This window comes from Herpailurus yagouaroundi, unplaced genomic scaffold (assembly GCF_014898765.1).
Source record: "Herpailurus yagouaroundi ecotype Mexico unplaced genomic scaffold, PumYag 142, whole genome shotgun sequence".
Classification (NCBI taxonomy): Eukaryota; Metazoa; Chordata; class Mammalia; order Carnivora; family Felidae; genus Herpailurus; species Herpailurus yagouaroundi.
In genome coordinates this window covers 923,417-943,168 of record NW_024412397.1, presented here as the reverse complement: position 1 = coordinate 943,168, position 19,752 = coordinate 923,417, and the positions used below count along the sequence as shown (strand labels likewise).

Below are 19,752 nucleotides of genomic sequence, written 5' to 3'. Positions count from 1 at the left end.
CTAGTTTCATTACGGATTCAGGCAAGACGATTTGGTTTTTCCATTAATAGCTTCCCCATAAATACACTTCCCCTGCCTGCCACTCACTTTGACTTTTCTGTGTCTCACGTGATGAATTTGGGGTTTGCGATGTCATCACGGTTTGCGACAGCGTCAGTTGAGCATCCTGACACTAAGAAGAGGTGACCCTGCAAACCTTAGAGCTTTTCTTGCAGAACTGAGGACACCGCCAAGAATAACCTGTCTGGTTCTGTCGTATCCCCTGGTCACCCGATGTGATCAGACAATTACGGTTTGAACAGGCCGTTTCGCCCTGGCCGTGCTGCCGACCCTGCATAGGCAGGGTCTCTTCTCGCGGCCGCACAGGCGACTAGAAGGCGTGCTTCAGGCGCCCATACACATTCGGGAAACATGTTTCTGGCTTTTGCGATCAGGCGGATTTATTAACAACAACGAGGTCACAATAAATCATGACTTGCTGATTTATTCCAAAAGATCTATGTAGCAGTAAACAACACCATTTACATTTAATTAGTTTTATTGAACGAAAGGCAATTTTATTTGTAATGAACCACATGTTATGATTAAGGATGTATTTTAATGACCTTTAAGTAATGCGAACAAATGTTGCCCTTGACCTAATAGCAGAGGCTTTCCTACATTATTGAAAACTTCAGAATGATTTTTAAATTATCGTGAAAAGCTTCGAATGACATTCTCATTATTGTGCCATTATTCAGTCATTTGATGTCTAATATACTAGATGAAAGGCATTCCTCTGAATGTTCATGTGCACGTAGAAGTGAGGATTGTTGCTGGGGTTGCTCTCGATCTCCATGTATCAGAAGGTAGTCTGTTGTACGCGAGCTTCATGTTTTGAAAAATATTTCCACAGCGTAATGCTGAAATGATGAAGGATTCCCAGACGCGCCTTCTCCCAGGAGCCGCTTGGCTGCTTGCTAGGCATTCTTGTCGTATCTCCCTAAGTCTACAATTGTGACACGATGCGTTTTTTTCTTGCGCAAACCAGCTTGACTTAATTAACTTGAAAATAACTTTCTATTAGTTAACATATACTCTGAGCTGCAGTAGCCGACCCGCTGTGGTGAGCTGCTGTGCTCACCCTTCATCCAGCGGAGCATCTCTGTTCTCGAGAAACGTGAAAATTCATGGGTGCGTGTTTTCCAGGCCCTGATGAAGGTATGTGAGTGAGCTTTCCCAGGTTCGGCAGACTCTCAGAAGAAGTTACAGGGCAGGGGAGGAAGGGGTCTCCTTCTGCCCCGTTGGCAGTTCTGCACCGGCAGGGGCCGCCCTCGGTGTCACGGGCAGAAGTGGCAGCTGTGGTGTCCCCCTCACCCTGGGGTCCGGCTCCGGGGTGTCTCTTGAACTCTGCAGTTGCAAAGGTATTTTCCGCGGAGGACCGTTTTGGTAACATTCTCAGAGTCATTTTGGGAGGTTCAGTCATGAGTCTCATCCCTCCGGGTGAGTTTGGAAGTGTCTCATTCCATCTGGCAAGCAAATCCCTTTCTGCCCCTGAGATCTAGAGTGGTCTCTGCTTCCCGAACTGATACGACACAAATTAGAAGAGAGAGGTTTTTCCCCCTCACTCACCAGCCCAGAGGTGGGTGGTCCGAGGCTGAGAGGGCAGCTCTGTCGTCATTGACATGTGACCGTCACCTGTGTCCCACGTGACTGCTCCCCTCCAGCCTCGCCAGCAGGACGGGAGGGCAGGGGCGGGGAGAGGGCCCGTGGGCCTTACGGCACACACACACCCCTGCTCCTCGTGCTCCGCCCCACGTGGTGAGAGCTGGAAAGAGGGGTGAGGGAGGGAGGGTCTTCAGTGGAGCCATGTGCCCAGCGAAAGCCTGAAAGTCCTGTCTTTAACAGGAGTCTCCGCCACACCGTCTCTTCCTTCCGTTTTCTGGCCAGTTTCTCTGATTTGCCGTCGTACTTCCTACTGGGCCGTGTGCACCGACACTTCACAGTTGGCTCTCTCGGAGGATTTTGCTGCCCTTAGAACAGGATGCTCCCTCTGGAGTTGTTATGGTTACCACTTGTATTAGAATCAGTTCTTTCACACTTGTTGTTCACGTAACTCTAGGCTGCTTGAAGATTTGTGTGCTCTCCACTCACCTGGATTAAAATTAAAGTAGGAGATAAATGTAAGCAGCAAAATAATATGTTTTCTAGAAATGAAAGAAGCCATAACATTTTAGACTGTTGCTTGTTTTTTGCTAAAGAATATTTTCTTTCTTTTCTGTTCTTTTTTTTTTTTTTTTTACATTTGTTTATTTTTGAGAGACAGAGAGACAGAGCACTAGTCGGGGAGGGATAGAGAGAGAGGGAGACTCCGAAGCAGGCTCCAGGCTCTGAGCCATCAGCACAGAGCCCGACGCGGGGCACAAACACACCAACTGTGAGATCGTGACCTGAGCTGAAGTCAGACACTTAACTGACTGAGCCACCTAGATGCCCCAAGAATATTTTCTTTAAGCCCGCCAGTTGGGGCTCCTACTGGGAGAGGAGAGCTGACAAGCCTAGCTTAACTAGGTCTTCCGGGAAGAGAAGAGAGTAAATACGAATCTCTAATATATTTTAAGAAATCTGAGAGGATACCACAGTCTGAACAGAAGCTGCCAAAAAAGACCAAGTGGAAAGTGAGACCACTTAGAATGACATGACTGCTGAAGTAGAAGCAGGCAGACAGGACTGGAAGGTGAATTGTTCTGTGTCTCTGAGCGCGAAGGCCAGAGATGAGAAACACCCCTTGGTGACTGTCGTTTCCAGCTTGGTCCTTATGCTGCCTGCGGTCATCTTGCGTGTGTGTTTTCTGTGACGTTGAGGCCAAGTCAGCAGGCAGTAAATCGCACATAGTGAAACTGCACACACTTGCACCTGTGAGGCCATCGCCACAGGCCGGAAAGCAAGTCCATAGCCCTCGTGACTGTCTGCCATCACCTGCCGCCCTCGTCCGCGTCCGTGCTTTCAGTCTGGGCCGCCCTCTCGCGGCTTCTCGTCCGCCCGCCTCTGTCTGCAGACAGTCTGTCCTTACATCAAATGGAAATTCCTTCTATTTTCCACCGATAAATGAACAGTGTTACCCGTCTTGGTATTTATGTCCCCTCCCTCTGATCGGTCATGATGTTCAAGAGTTGTTTCTTCTCCTGCGGAAGGATGATTCTTCCCCACTTTGGCCACCACTGCTCTTCGGAGACCTTGGCCGGCAGTCCCCCCTCCCTCTCCTTTCCTGACCCTCCCTCATGGGCCGGGCAGCCGTGTCTCAGTTTTAGTTTAGGTGAATGTATTTAGAGTTGTTTTATTTTATCTATTGTATTTTCATTCAGCTCTTTCTCTTTTCCTATTCGCTGGAGATTGCAGTACACACGTAACCAAAAGTGTCTTGTAAAAAGGTAAAATTGTGTCCCCTGACATAAAGCGTGAGAACTCACCCTGTCCTTTCTTCTGAAAGCGTATTGTGCCTTTTCTGCACGCGTCTACGTTCATACGCATTCATATGCTTTTTATATGCATTATATCTGCGTGTAAGCTGTTCCAATGTTTCACTTGTATTTTAAAGAAATAAGTGGAAAAACAGCATTTTTGTTTTCCTTTTGCTGTTTATCATTTCTGTTCTTCACCGTTCCTTCCAAAAGGCTGAGTTTCTACTGCATAACACTTCCCTGCCGCCTAAACAGTTCCCTGCTGTTAACATTTCTTGTAGTGTATGTCTGCTAATAGTGAAGTCTCATTTTCATTGATCTGAAAATCTCTTTATTTCAGCTGTTTTGGTAAAAGGTATTTTTGTGAATGTGGAATTCTGGGTTGACCTGTGTTTTTCCTTGTAGCACTTTAAATATTTTGTTCCACTGTCTCCTGCTTCCATTATTTCTAATGAGAAATCAGCGTTACTTTGATCGTTGTTCCTGTGTGTAATATGTCATTTTTCTCTGCGGATTTGTGAGACTTTCCTTTCTTTGTTTTTTTGGCAGTGTGTCTTTGCTTTTTGATGTTGTTGTTAGTGTTGTTGTTACTGTTTTTTTGTTTTGTTTTGTTTTTAAATCTGTGTAGGGTTTTTCTCGGCTTCTTTAATCTGCGGGGGCTGTTAACATATTTAGCATGTTTTTAGTTATTACTTCTTCATAGGTTTCCTTTGTTCTTTCTCCACTCCTCCCAGGATCCCAGGCATAAGCATAAGCATGTTAGACCTCTTAATATCCTGCCAGTGGTGCTGTGACCATATTCTTTTCTAGATCTTTTTCCTTTGTGTCTTCGGAGTCATTATCCCTTGATCTCTCCCTGAATTCACTGATTCTGTTCTGTCATCCCCAATCTGCTAAGCCCATCTAATAAACTTATTTCAGGTGTCGTATTTTTTTAATTCTAGAATTTCCATTTGGTTCTTTTTCCTTAAGTGTAATTTTTGTGTGTGTGCTTTGGTTTCACATTGATTATTCTTTAGGAGAATATTTTTCTTTGAGTCTTTGAGATGTTATAATTGCTTTGAAATTCTCATCTCTTAATTCTGATCTGGTCATCTCAGAATTAATCCTTTTTTTTTTTTTTTTTAAGTTTACTTATTTATTTTGAGAGAGAGAGAGAGGGTGCTAGTGGGGGAGGGGCAGAGAGAGAGGGAAAGAGAATCCCAAGCATGCTCCGTGCTTCTCACGAACTGTGAGATTGTGACCTGAGCTGAAGTCAAGAGTTGGATGCTTAACTGACTGAGCCACCCGGGTGCCCCAGAATTAGTCTGTTGATTGAATTCTTTGCTGAATACAGACCTTGTGTTCTTTTTTTTTTTTTTTTTTTTTTAATGTTTTTATTTATTTTTGAGACAGAGAGAGACAGAGCATGAGCAGAGAAGGGGCAGAGAGAGAAGGAGACACAGAATCTGAAGCAGGCTCCAGGCTCGGAGCTGTCAGCACAGGGCCCGACGCGGGGCTCGAACTCACACACTGCGAGAACATGACCTGAGCCGAATTCGGACGCTCAACCGACTGAGCCACCCAGGCGCCCCCAGACCTTGTGTTCTTGTGTCTTCATAGGTCTAGAAATTTGGATTCTTTTTTCAGCATTTCTAATGACAAGTTGTAGAGATTCTGGATGGACTTATGTCCTTCTGAAGAGTGCTGTGTTTTGTGTTTGGTTTTGTTTTAAGTGGTAGTTAACTTGGTTGAAGTCGAACTCTGAACTCTATCTTTCCTGAAATTGGGGGCTGCTGGAAACCCACCCCGAGTGTGGGTTGTGTGGGGTCAGGATGAGACGATGCCAGAAGTTAGGGCCCCTCTGAGGCACTCTCCTGTCTCAGGTCCCTGTCTTCACCATCACTCTTGAGCTGCTGTGGTTGCCCCAGTCTTTGACCTCTGTCTCTTTTGGCTAGTCTGCGTTTTTCTGTCTAGATATGGCAGCCACGCTAAAACATTGGTTCTGAGACAAACCCAAAATAAAACAGGTAACAAAAGATGAATACCAGAACTCAAACAATGGTAAACTCTCTGTGTTGGGGGACCTTCAAGACCACCCCCAATTTTCTTATGGTTATTTATTTATTTTGAGAGTGAGTGAACATGAGTGGTGAAAGGGTAGCAGGGGAGGGAGAGAGAGAACACCACACAGGCTCCCGCTGTCAGCACGGAGCCCAGCATGGGGCCCGCCCTCACGAACTGTGAGATTATGACCTGAGCTGAAATCAAGAGTCGGATGCTTAACCGACTGAGCCACCCAGGTGCCTCAAGACCACCCCCAGTTGTTGGGTTTTTTTATGGTATTTTTTTTTTCACTTTTAATTTTATTTTTCATTTTTTAAAATGTATATCCACATTAGTTAGCATATAGTGCAACAGTGATTTCAGGAGTAGATTCCTTAATGCCCTTCCCCCACTTAGCCCATCCCCCCTCCCCCAACCCCTCCCGTAACCCTCAGTTTGTTCTCCATATTTATGAGTCTCTTCTGTTTTGTTCCCCTCCCTGTTTTTATATTATTTTTGTTTCCCTTCCCTTATGTTCATCTGTTTTGTCTCTTAAAGTCCTTATATGAGCGAAGTCCTGTGATTTTTTTCTTTCTCTAATTTCACTTAGCATAATACCCTCCAGTTCCATCCACGTAGTTGCAGATGGCAAGATTTCATTCTTTTTGATTGCCGAGTAATACTCCACTGTATATGTGTGTATATGTATATATCCATTCATCCATCGGTGGACATTTGGGCTCTTTCCACACTTTGGCTATTGTCAATGGTGCTGCTGTAAACATGGGAAGACCACCCCCAGTTGTAATGATTCCCTAGGAGGACCCCCAGGACTCAGCACACAGTCCTCCTCATGACCACGATTTATTCCAGTGAAAGGACATGGGCGCAGACAGCCAGCTGAAGGACTCGTGGGGCGAATCTGGAGGAAGCACCATATGGGTTCCAGAGCCCCTCCCAGCGGCCTCACGCGGGGTGGGCTGCACACACCAGCAGCACGTTGGGAGAACACGTGTGAAACGGCCCTATCAGGCGAGCACAGTGGGGACTCACGGAGGCATGTGCCCAGATGCCAGACTCCCGGAGGGAAGCAGGTGTTCGGCATGAACCGGGTTTCCTGAACTCGGGAGGTTCTCATCTGGGAGTGGTGGGGACCCTGAAAGGCACGTTTCGAGACCCCACCCAGCCTTGCGTGCGAGCAGGCCTTTCCCAAGTCGGCTGTGTTCCTGTCTCGGCTCAGCCTACCCCCTCGGCCGTGGTGTCCTTCCGGGAGGAGCGCCAGCCATATCGCCCTTGGACCTCACGCAGCGGGGGGAGAGCAGCCAGCTCCCTCGAGAGGCCTGGCCGCGGCCTCTAGAGCCACGCGGTCCACCGTTCGCACCACGTCTGAGTGGGAGACCCCAGCAGCCGCTGCACTAGGTCCCGCCGCCCCTTTGAATGTCAAATGCCAGTCTCTGGCAGCGGGAGGGGAGGGCCTGCCAACAGCTGTGAGCGGCAGCCGTGACCTTACCCTCCCCCGTGCTCCTGCCCGGTGTCAGGGCCTCTGCTGGGCCACCTGCAGGCCTCATGTCGCCTGCCCAGACTTTGAGCCGGAAGGGTTTTATGCAGGAGGCACAAAGCATTTTTTACAGGAAAATTTTTTTGTTTTACATTTATTTATATTTGAGAGACAGAGTGTGCGCAGGGGAGGGGCAGAGAGAGAGGGAGACACAGAATCAGAAGCAGGCTCCAGACTCCTAAGCCGTCAGCACAGAGCCCGACGCGGGGCTCCAACCCACGAACCGCGAGGTCATGACCTGAGCCGAAGTCGGACGCTTAACCGACTGAACCACCCAGGCGCCCCAGGAAAATATTTTCATATAGCTTAATCCTGAAGACACGTTGTGTTTAGGAATTGGTCAAGAGGAAATCTGAATCTTCAAGCATTTTCACAGTGCCTTTACATGCCCCCCGCTCCCCCTTCTGTCCCCATCTTTTACTGGGGAGTGGCCCAGAAGAGACCATTCCCTTTCTGGGACAGTGACACTTAGTAATCAGACCGCCTTACTCTAATGTACACATGCAGGGGGGTGAGGGAAGTGGGGTCAGGCTCATGGTCCTCTGTTGCAGACCATGGCTGATCTGGAACGCCAACCACAAGTCAGCAGCGGTGAGATGTTCCCGAGACAGATGGGGCCGTGGAGGGGTCACCAGGAGGGGTGGGCCGTCCTCTTGGAGCTTTGGGCAGGGGTCACATGTTGGTACCAGAAGCATCTTGATTTCACGTGGCCCATCAGAGCACCGGCCCTTGATCGTGGGCAGCTCAGGCGACCCCGGCCCAGCCCACGCCCAGGTGGTTTCTGTGGCTAACATCCCTCCCAAGGGTCTGAATTCTTGCACCGGCTGCAGCTCCAGGCTGTGTTTGCGAGCCTCTGCCTGCATTCGGCGAGGCACTGCTCGTGCCATGGTCGGAACAGCCCTGGCGGACAGCGTCACATCCAGCTCGGAGTCCGGTGCAGGCACGTGGGGTCTGTGAGTCCAGGCTTCTAATGATGCAACTTCCCGGCCGGGCCGTGAGAGCTGTGCTGCAGACCCGGCATCGGCCCTGCTCCGAGGACAGTTTGAGGGCAAGGTGGAGGTGCGCAGCAGGGGTCCCTCCGGCCTCCCTCCGTGGGGTCCCATCGGGAAGCCCACCCTGGTCAAAGGTCCACCGTCCACAGCTTTTACCTTCCTGTGCAGTGAGCTTGAGCCTGACGTGTTCCTGTGTGAGTGGCTAGTTTTCTCTTTTTCCACGAATTGTTTCCGTATTCACTGGGTTGTTGTATCAAACCCGCGTTTCCACTACAGAATTCACCTTAAACTCAGAAGCGCGTTCGACTGTGGTTGAGGGTGTTCAGTTATCCTCAGGCGCCTGTGCCGTCCACTGCTGCTGAGGAGATCGCTCACGGAACCGAAAGGGAAGCCAGCCTGCCTTCAGAGGGCGGCAGGGAGACTAGGTCTGGGGGGACGCAGAGGTGAGGGCACTGCCAAGGAGTGTGGGGCACAGCGGGCTGGGGTTCTGGGCCTCCTCGTTGCTGTGTCCTTGACATTTCAGGCCCGTCGTAAGGACAGATTTCTTAAGTTTCTGTGTAGTGTTGTACTTGTCCAGCTTTTTGATAGCCAATTAAGATTATATTTTTAAACACAAGTGAAATATCAAGAACTAAAAGACCTTTATTAGTTTACTCTGAAGAACTCGGCTGTACATAATCTACATTTGTGGGTATAACTCACCCACGTACAATATTATTTGTGATCATGTGATTCGGTGTGAAAAATAGACTAGCACATTTAGATGGTAACAAACTTAAGATGTGCGCTTTGGGGTTTTGTCTTATGTGTCGGTTATATGTGGGCACTTTAGGGCGTGTGGAGTCACCACACAGAACAAAAACGAGGTCCCTCTCCCCTGGGCCGTCTAGTGCCCAGTGCAGTCAGAGTCCCGTGTGGGTTTTGGTTTTGCCAAAGTCCAAACAGACGAGGAACTTTCCAGTGTTGTAAACTCTCTGTGATCTCCCAGTAAAAACTATCATGCACCATTAAAAACTTGAAATTTGTTTTCAACGCATTTCACTTATTATAACATTAATAAAATTATATATAGAGAGAGTTTTAAAAACTAAACTTTCTAAGTCAGCAGACATACCTTTATAATTGTCTTAAAATGAGGTGCTTAAGATGTTGTCTCTGGAGACTTAGCTATTTAAACTTCCGTGTTGCCAGTGAATGGAATATCCTAAACCATTTCTTTCCTACTTCAACCCCAGTTCTGGGAAAGTCGCTATGATGTGTGGATAGCTGAAGCCTTCCCGTACAGTCTTACAAATACAGATCATGGGGATGTGGCTCAGGCCCATGGGAGAAATGCAACACGCTCGTGGCTGTAAGGAAAGCAGTTGTGTATAGCAAATGCAGTAGCTGCTAAAGAAAAGCATGTAAACAAATCTAGGATTTGCTAGGTTGTTTTCTAAAACTTCTGCGGAATTGTGAGCTTTACTTAAATCTCACTAAATTCTTTGGTACCCGCTAACTCCTAAATACTCACACACGGTCTGACAAAACTTCAAAGCGTACAGATGGGAAGTATACCTTCGCCTTTAAACTTGGGCCCGTGGGGCAGCCGCAGGCACTAGGTGTCGTGTAAGTATCGCCCACGTGCTTTTGACACACACCTGTCATTAAGCAGCAGCGGTGTGTTAGAATCAAGAGAAGTGGCCACACCTCTGTTGAGCTCATGAATGATTTCTCTTAGCTGCCCTTCCATCCTGACCCGTAGAGTTGGCGCACGAAATACAGGAAATCGGCCACCGCTTTTGATAGCAATACATGACAAACGTTAGTTGGTGATTGAAAATTTTCCATGTAACTTAATTATAGTGTAATTAATTCGGATATTCTGTATTCCAGGACCTTTTTTCAATCAGTGCTTATGTTTATGCTCAGAAGCCACAACTGGATATTCACAGTTTTGAAGGCACCTTTACCAGGGTAAGTTAAGTCTTTTGTTAAATACAAATTTTTCATCGTGCATACAAGTTAAAAATAGCAAACCTTACATTTGAAAGAGTACTTAGAGAATTAACACAGAAGTTTTGAACTGAAGCGGGAAAGCCTAGAGAATGTTTCCAGTTCTCAAATCTCCATGTATCCAGTCTCCGTGTGGGATGCGCTCACGACCGTGTTTCTGTTTAGCATATTTACTCTGGAAGAGGTCTTCACCCTGAAAATACTAGGAGTCAGTAAGATGAAGTCTGAAATTGCTATTTCAGCTTTGACTCTGTGTTATAGTTAATACACTAGAATAGCCACATCGTCGCCTGATTTTAGTAAGTGGGTGCGTGGATGGGCGTGTGCGTGTGCATTTGCTCACATAGACGCGTGCGTTTCATTGAACTCCCTTTTCAGTGTTGAGGTGTTTTACTCTATCTTGAAGTCCCTTCTCCCCAGAGAGTCCTATCCCCTATTTGATAGGATTTGGACGACTCAGTAACTTTGGATTTAGCAGCTTACGCTGATACTATAAATGCCTTATAAAAATTAAGGGGTTTTAGTACGTGACTGGAGTTTACTTTTAATTGGTGCAGTTGTTGTACAAAGATTTCTGTTGGTGCAGTCAGCGTCGTTTCATTCTTGGTCACACACCAGGTGAGCAGGTGTCCTTGTTGAGAAAGCACTTACTGCGTGTCAGACGATGGGCAGATTGTGGGAATGCAAACAGGCGTGCCTGTGGGGAAGATGGTCATTGTTCTGTAACTTTGTTATTACATGTGCTTCAGTGAGAAAAGCACGTTCGAAATGTTGGTGGAGACACATGAGGAGGTGTATAATGAGATCTGGAGAAAACCAAGATCTTTCTGTGTTTTTGCAAAAATATTTATGGAAAAAAGCACTTCTAGTTAAAGACGAGTTGGCACATGTGAGAAAAAGCCTGATGAAAGGGCTTCATTAGCACAATAAGTTAAGAGTTATTAGCGTAGCCACTGTTAATATTTTGGAAAATGATCTGCTGTCTTCTTTCCTGGTTCCCAGCTTTGTCTTGCTTACCGCTTGCTAAGGAATCACACCGAGTTCCGTGCGAGTGTGCGAGAGTGTGGCCGAACACAACCAGGCTGCAAAGCGCAGTTCACGCGGTGCGTGGCGGAGTGTGGGACTGAGCGTGTGTGCGCGCGCGAGTGAGCGTGCGGGGTGGCGGAAAGAAGGATGCGGAAGGGCGGCCAGGTTCCATCCCAAAGGTCTGGTCGAAAGAGGGAAGAGGCCGTTTCAGGATTTCCAGCTTAGAGAGGATGACGTCGGTGTTTGTAAAAGATCCCAGGCAGTCACGTGCATTTATGTCCCCCCGGCCTCCCCGGACCTAACAGGCCGCGCGCTTGGGAGAAGGAAAAGACTGCAAGCTGCACTTTTCTGTAAGGAGAGGTGTCCAGATGGCAGGGTCTGCCCCAGAGCCAGGGCGCCACACGGGGGGTTGGTCTCGGGCTTTTGACTTCATCAAGGCCACGGTCCACCCAAGTTACGTGTACTTGGTGTGAATTCTGGCACGGTCTTGATACGCGTGGTTCAACCACCCGCCTTCCGCTGTCTCCTTTGGGTGTTTCCAACAAGATTTTGTTTCACGCCGTTCAGATACGTCGTCACGTTCTGGGTTGCTTAAGGAGAAAAATTGTCATTCTTGTGTGCGTCTTTCCAAAAGGAGGAAAGAAGGAAACCGTGTTGAGTAACTGGTTTCGCCACCAGAAAATGGAATTCATCAGTTTAATTCCTGAAGTATAAAGCCAACGTTTGAAGAAGCGATACCTGCTTAGATTTCTTTTTCAGAGCGTGATACACAGAGGAAAGAATACACGCTTTGTATCAGCCTAAGTAATTAAATAAGAATCAGGGCGAATTAATTCACGTGCCCTGTGGCAGTGCATGTATTACGTGCTTTGCTGCCTACGCGGAGTCTGGTCGTCGCATTGTGAGTAATGTCAGGATGGCCTCAGCTGCTCACTGTGTGACATTCTGAGTTACAGAAATGATCCGTGTCATTATTAGTGGCACAACCGATTTGCTTATTGTTCAGGACCAAGCAATTCTCTCTGAAGTTTAGAGTTTAAAAGTAGCCAGTTTTGAAATAGTAGCAATGTTTGCGGGCCATTAACACCATTCAAGCTTCCTTATAAGTACGTTTTCTGCTGTAATTTCTTAGAACCAGAGCACACGTCCTTGTTCAGGTCTCTTCCAGTCAAAATACTCCCCTTCTAAAAAGCAAATTCCTATTGTTTGCTAAATGCGGAAAAAACAGCCTCAAATGGTATCCTTTTGGTTTCTCCCTCCCCAAAGCAAATTTCATCTTGGCAAACTGTAACCTTAAGGAGGCGGAAACCCGGGGAGAAAGTTCCCCGGAGATGGTTTCTTTCCCATCCTCCCCGTGTTTATTCTGTCCCGTGTGAGATTGGTAAAGAGCTATGTCTTACAGTAGTTCTCTTGATAGTAGAAAAAGTTTAAAGTCCTTCAACGTTACCCAGAATTGAAACTGCATAGATACCGTGCTGTTCACGCACAATTGTGAGAGAAAGAGACTGGTGCGTTCACATGATTAGATAGTCGTGGGAACGTGGAGGGAGAGCCGGCTTAAACTTCCGAAACGGAATGGCGCAGAACCTTTCTCTGCAGTTTAGGTAGATGGCCTGTGGTTCGTGCAGAGTTTTTAATGCCCTTACTCCTCTCGGGTCTGACGCAGCGGGGGACACCGTACCAGGCGACCGGCAGCGGCACGCGTGTTTAAACCTACCTCCGTCGTCGTCAGGGAGCCGGAAGGGTGGCAGACCGCTGCGGTCACACTGCGGTCCTTGCGCGGTCGCGGGCGGACTGGCAGCTGCAGGCGGGCGGCCTGGAGGAGGAGGAGCGGAGCCGCGCAGCAGAGGCCGGACGGCCAAGGGTCCTCACGGGCGCGCCTGGGGAGGGGCTCCGCGTTCCTTTGCTGTCTGACTTAACTCACTTACTGGACCCACGGGGACGCCTGCTCCGTGCTCGGAAGGTCAGGGTCACCACCGTGGTTGCCTAGATAAGCAGAGCAGTTGCCATGAGGCAGTGGAAGTGAGTCAGAGTTCATATTAAAAAGTGTCCGTTTCACACCTTAAATGATAAGTGTGTGAGGCGGCACTTGGCAGGATTTATCCAGGTTATATGCTCAGTTTGCTCGGTTGTGGCTGAAATGCCTAGATGAACAGATCGTTAAAGGATGTGCTACGTGGACCATATTTGGGAAGCAGGAATGAGACTAACAGTTTTCCGTCTGACGGTGCCTGTCAGAGTCGGATTCTGAGACCATCTTTGAATGAGTCGGAAGTCAGTCCTTCCAGTTGAGTTACAAGTTCAAGTACGAAACAGTTGATGCATAGTCGCCACCTACTTCTCTTGAAAGTTGATGCTCTTTCCGTAAAATCAGGAAGGTCAAAGGGAAAACTCCGTTTTCTTGGGCTGTTCATTTCTCAGGCACTTCTCATCTCTACTTTGAACGGCTACTCTGCTTATAAAAACGGGCCCACGTGGCAGCCTGGCATTTTCCTGTGGAAGAAACAAGCAGTGGCATTGGGGTACCCGAGGCACAGGGCTGGAATATGCTGATGGGTCGTAAGAACCCCAGGCTGCGGCGTCTCACCCGAGCGTGGGCTCTGCTTAGTTAGACACCCCACGTGTTTGAACGAGTCGAATCGAATGAACTCTCCTCTTCACACGGGGTGTAACTGAGGCAGCAGTAAATGCCCACCCACCTCGGCTCTTGAAACGAGTGGGTTGTTAGGAAACGGCAGCCACCTGTGTTCTGAACCCTGCACGGCACCCGGGTCTGGAGGCTGAGAAAACTTCTGTGTCCGGGGGTAGCTTTCTTCTTACGGTGACGTAAAGCAGTGAGGGGAGACACGGAACATAGTGCTCGGATCGAGGAGGCCGACCGGCTGCTGACACCTGTTGCTGTCGCGTGCCTGCGAGGCACCTGTGGGTGGAGCCCCGTCCCTGGACTAAACTTAAGTCCCGGCATGTCACCTGACAAATATTTGCAGTACTAGGGGACATATTCTGGAAACTGTTAGGTTGGTTTAGATTTTGTGCCTCACGAATAAATCATAGAATCAGTTATATTAGAGAACCAAATATCTAGAAAGTATATTCCATGTAATTAGCAAAATGGCCAGAATTTATGTCACTTCAAAATGGTTTGATCAGTGAATAGAAGGAAAACACCAGTAGCATAAACCTCTGTTTCTTACATTGATTTTGTTTGTTTATTTTTTGAGAGAGAGAGAGAGAGAGAGAGAGAGACGGAGTGTGAGTGGGGGAGGGGCAGAGAGAGAGGGACACTAGGAATCCGAAAAAGGCTCCAGGCTCTGAGCTGTTAGCACAGAGACCGACCTGAGGCTCGAACTCACCAACTGCGAGATCATGACCTGAGTTGAAGTCGGACACTTAACCGACTGAGCCACCCAGGCGCCCCTTTGAAAATTTTAATTTCTTTCCTCCTTCCCAAATAATTTTGATTTTTTTTAACATTTATTTATTTTTGAGACAGAGAGAGAGCATGAACGGGGGAGGGTCAGAGAGAGAGAGGGAGGCACAGAATCCGAAACAGGCTCCAGGCTCTGAGTGGTCAGCACAGAGCCTGACACGGGGCTCGAACTCACAGACCACGAGATCATGACCTGAGTCGAAGTCGGATGCTTAACCGACTGAGCCACTCAGGCGCCCCTTTGAAGATTTCAATTTCTTTCCTCCTTCCCAAATAATTTTGATTTCTTTGTGATCTTAAGGTATATCCCTACAGCAGATTATCAATTTTTAATAGAAAGCACTTCTACAGAGAGTGGCATTATGTAAGGGAGACACACAGCGCTCAGGATGGCGGAGGACCTGTCACTTCTTGGAGACATACAGGCAGTTGGCCACCACACTGGACATCTTCCCCGTGTAACTTCTGGGTGCAGGGCTGTGGACTTCTGTAACTCCCTATTCTGGAATGTTCCATAGCCAAAGTTACAAGAATACTTTATAGACAGGGACTTCAGATTAAGGGGAAAAGATCCCAGATTTTAGACAGTTATTTTAGGTTTTGAACATAAACGCGAAAATATAAAGATCACTGGAGCGTGCATTACTGCTGCCGTGACTGTGGCGCGTGGCTGTGCTTGACAGCCATGCGTGGTCATTGCTAACGTGCAGCTTCAACTTGAGATTTGGTTCGATGGAAAGTCTCTGGTGTGATAATAATATTAACGAGAAATTAAACACAACTGTTGCCTTTACAGAGAGACACATACATGTTTTAGTTTTAAAATAAACCACAGATGGGGCGCCTGGGTGGCGCAGTCGGTTAAGCGTCCGACTTCAGCTCAGGTCACGATCTCGCGGTCTGTGAGTTCGAGCCCTGCGTCAGGCTCTGCAGGCTCTGGGCTGATGGCTCAGAGCCTGGAGCCTGCTTCCGATTCTGTGTCTCCCTCTCTCTCTGCCCCTCCCCCGTTCATGCTCTGTCTCTCTCTGTCCCAAAAATAAATAAACGTTGAAAAAAAATTTTTAATTAAAAAAAAATTAAAAAAAATAAAAAAATAAAATAAACCAGATACACTTTTTCTCCCCTGAGTAGACATACATTTGAAAAGCATAACCCGTGTCCTTAGCGGCAGGCAAGGAGAGTTTATTTGGCCACACCTACTAAATAAATGTCGATGTGTTGATTTATAATACATCTGTGATAATATTTTACACTTTTCCAGGAGTGCTGTGGTGTTATTAAGTTGCGTATTATAAGATATAATTTTAGTTTGCTCTCTGGAGAAATGAGAACATATAGTAGTTTAGTGAAAATTTTATATTACTTTATATTGAAGTTAAATATCTGAAAAATGAATTCATTAAAGTAGTTCTTTCCACTTGTAATTTCGTTTTTAAATTTCCATTACTTTCTGTGATTTTTTTTCATTATCTTAAGGTAAGATACACATAACATAAAGTTTACCATCTGACGCACTCTTAAAATTGTTTTGAGAGAGAGAGCGCACACTCAAGAGAGCACACGAGTGGGGGAGGGGCAGAGGGAGGGAGAATCCCAAGCAGGCTCCGCGCTGTCAGTGCAGAGCCCGGTGCGGGGCTGGAACTCACAAACCACGAGATCACGACCTGCACCCGAATCAAGAGTTGGACGCTTAACCTACTGAGCCACCCAGGTGTCCCCCCATCTTTTTTTTATTTTTATTTAAAAAAAAATTTTTTTTCAATGTTTATTTATTTTTGGGACAGAGAGAGACAGAGCATGAACGGGGGAGGGGCAGAGAGAGAGGGAGACACAGAATCGGAAACAGGCTCCAGGCTCCGAACCATCAGCCCAGAGCCCGACGCGGGGCTCGAACTCACGGACCGCGAGATTGTGACCTGGCTGAAGTCGGACGCTCAACCGACTGCGCCACCCAGGCGCCCCAAGCGTCCCCCCATCTTAAGCGTTTCTAAGTGTACAATGCAGTGATGTTAGGTAGGTTCATAGTGTCGTGCAGCCTTCACCACCATCCACCTCCGTGTTGTTTTCATCTCGTAAAACTGAAAGTCTGTCCCCACTGAACACTAACTCCCAGTTCCCTCTCCCCGCAGCCCTTGGCGACCACCATTCTCTTTTCTGTCTCTGAGATGGTTTTGGCTAAATGCCTTGTGTAACTAGAATCCCACAGTATTTGTCTTATCGTGACGGGCTTATTTCACTCAGCATCATGTCCTCATCGATCGAGAGTCGGACGCTTTTGTCCTATGTTTTCTTCTAAGACTTTTGTTGTTGTAAGTTTACGTTCAGGTCTTTGATTTGTGTTGTTATTTTTATAATGTGGTATTGGGGAAGGGTGGCTCTACTGTTTGGCAAGTGGATATCCAGTTTTCCCAGCATCATTTGTTGGAAGACTCTTTCCCCAGTGTAAGGTTTTGGTACCCTCACCAAGAATTATTTATCCGTATGTGCAAGGGTTCATTGTATTCCATTGGTCTTCGTGTTTGTCTTTATGGCAGCACCACAGCGTTATGATTACTGTAGCTTTGGAGTAAGTTTCAAAATCAGGAAGTGTGATTCCTCCAGTTTTGTTCTTTTTTTTTTCCTCCAAGATTGTTTTTGGATATTGGGGTCCTTTGGGGTTCCATATGAATTTTAGGAGGGTTTTTTCTATTTCTGCAAAAAAAAATGTCATTGGGATTTTGATGAGGGATTGCATTGAATTTATAGATCACTTTGGGTAGTATTGACATTTTCACAATATTAAGTCTTCCAATCCATGGACATGGGATGTGTTTCCATTTATTTATGTCTTGTTTACATTGTTTCAGCCGTTTTGTAATTTTTATTTTATAGGTCTTTCGAGTTAATTTCTTTTTTTTTTTTAATGTTTTATTTATTTTCGAGACAGAGAGAGACAGAGCATGAACGGGGGAGGGTCAGAGAGAGAGGGAGACACAGAATCCGAAGCAGGCTCCAGGCTCTGAGCCGTCAGCACAGAGCCCGACGTGGGGCTCGAACCCACGGACCGTGAGATCATGACCTGAGCCGAAGTCGGACGCTCAACCGACTGAGCCACCCAGGCGCCCCTCGAGTTAATTTCTAAATATTTTATTATTTTTGCTGCTAGGAGGAATCGTTTTTATAATTTACTTTACAGATTGTTCACTGTGAGTGTATATAAATGCAAGTCATTTTTGTGTGTTGCCTGTGTATCCTGCTACTTTGGTGAATTCGTTTGTTCAGTCAAAGAGTTTTCTTGTGGAATCTTTAGTGCTTTCTACTTTTAAGGTCATATCATCTGTAGACAAGTAATTTTACATATTATTACCCATATGGCTTTTATTTCTTTTTCTTGCATAATTGCTGTAGCTTGAACTTCGAGTACTGTGTTCCAAAGTGAATAGATACAGTGAAGGTAGGCATCCGGATGAAAAGGTTTCAGTCTTTTACCACCTGGGGTGATAGTCTCTGTGGCCTTTTCATGTATGGCTTTTATTTTTACTTTTTAAATTTGTTTATATAAATTCAAGTATAATTAATTAACATACGGTGTAGTATTGGTTTCAGGAGTGGGACCCAGTGATTCAGCACCTACATGTAACACCTATGCTCATCCCAACAAATGCCCTTAATATGGCTTTTATTTATGTTGAGGTAGTTCCCTTCTCTTCCTAGTTTGTTGAATTCATTTTTTTTTTTAATCATAAAAGGGTATTGAATAGGTGCTTTTTCTTCATCAGTTGGGATGTTCATGGGGATTTTTTTCCTTCATTCTGTTAATGTAAGGTATGACATTGATTGGCTTATATTTTGAACCAACCTTGCATTGTGCTTGGTCATACTGTACAATCCTTTTAATATTTTGCTAAATTCTATTTGCTAGTATTACAAGATTCTTGCATTAGTGACCATAAAGGATATTGATCTCTAGTTTATTATTCTTGTCATGTCTCTGTCTGGCTTTGGTACCAAGGTTGCACTGGGTTTATAGAGTGAGTTAGGAGATGTCCCTCCTCATTAATGTTTTGGAATAGTTGGAGAAGGATGGAAATTAGTTTTTCTTTAAATTCTTGGTATATTTCACCAGTGAAGTCATTGGATCCAGGGTGTTTCTGTATCAGATTTTTTATTATTGATTCAGTCTTTTAACTAGATGTAGGTCTCTTCTCATTTTCTAGTCATGATTAGTGTTGGGAGGTTTTGTGTTTCTAGAAATTCACACATTTCATCAAATTTCTTGGCACACAGGTGTTAATGTATTCTCTTATAATCATTTTATTAATGTAGAATTGTAGCGGTGTCCCCACCTTGGTTTCTGATTTCAGTAATTTGAGTAGTCTTCTTTTTTTCTAGTCCACCTAGCTAAGGGTTTGCCAATTTTGTTGATGTTTTCAAAGAACCAACTTGTGGTTTCATTCATTTTTTTTGAATTTTTTATTTAAAACAAATTTTTTTAATGTTTATTTTTGAGAGAGAGCGCAGACGAGGGGCAGATAGAGAGGGAGACACAGAATCCAAAGCAGGTTCCAGGCTCCGAGCTATTAGCACAAAACCCGACGTGGGGCTTGAACTCATGAACCAAGAGATCATGACCTGAGCCAAAGTCAGACACTTAACTGACTGAGCCACTCAGGCGCCCCAGCTTTCATTCGTTTTTTAAATTGTTTTTCTGTTATTTATTTCATTTGTCTCTGTTCTCATCTTTATTTTTTCCTTCCTTCAGCTAGCTTTGGGATTAGCTTATTCTTTTTCTAGTCCCATAATTGTAAGGTTAGGTCATCGATTTGAGAGCTTCCTCTTTTTTAATATAAGCGCTTCTCGCAGTCAGTTTCCCCCTCAGCACCACTTACGTTGCACTTCGTAAGTTTTTGCAAGTTGTACTTTCAGTACCATTTGTGTCTAAGCATCTCTTAATTTCCTTTGTGATTTCTTCTTAATTCATTCGTTGTTTAAAAGTGTTTAATTTCCACAATTTTGTGAATTTTCTGTTACTGATTTCTAACTTTATCTCATCGTGGTTGGAGTAGATACTTCGTATGATGATCTGTTGAGACTTCATTTGTAACATAAGGTCTGTCCTGGGAAACGTCCCGTGTTCACTTGAGAAGAATGTGTTTGCTATTCTGGGTGGAGTGTTCTGTATGTCTGTTAGATCTAGTTGTTTTATTGTGCTGAGTTTTCTATTTACTTACCTGTGGCTGGTGGTTCCAGCCATAATTGTGAGTGGGATACCGGGGCCATAATTGTGAGTGGGTACTGGGGCCACGA

General features: G+C 46.0%; 1 protein-coding gene across 8 annotated transcripts in view; it reads left to right on the top strand.

Moving 5' to 3' along the window:
- ATP9B (ATPase phospholipid transporting 9B (putative)) overlaps window positions 1-19,752 on the top strand; it is a 259,429-nt gene that overhangs the window by 105,943 nt on the left and 133,734 nt on the right. For 7 of the 8 annotated variants that reach the window (XM_040478534.1, XM_040478532.1, XM_040478536.1 and 4 more), the window contains one exon: window positions 9,891-9,971. The exons of the other annotated variant lie outside the window; for it this stretch is intronic. In XM_040478534.1, coding sequence (XP_040334468.1) covers window positions 9,891-9,971 — 81 coding nt within the window. The remainder of the gene's footprint in view (window positions 1-9,890; window positions 9,972-19,752) is intronic. 8 annotated transcript variants of the gene reach the window in all.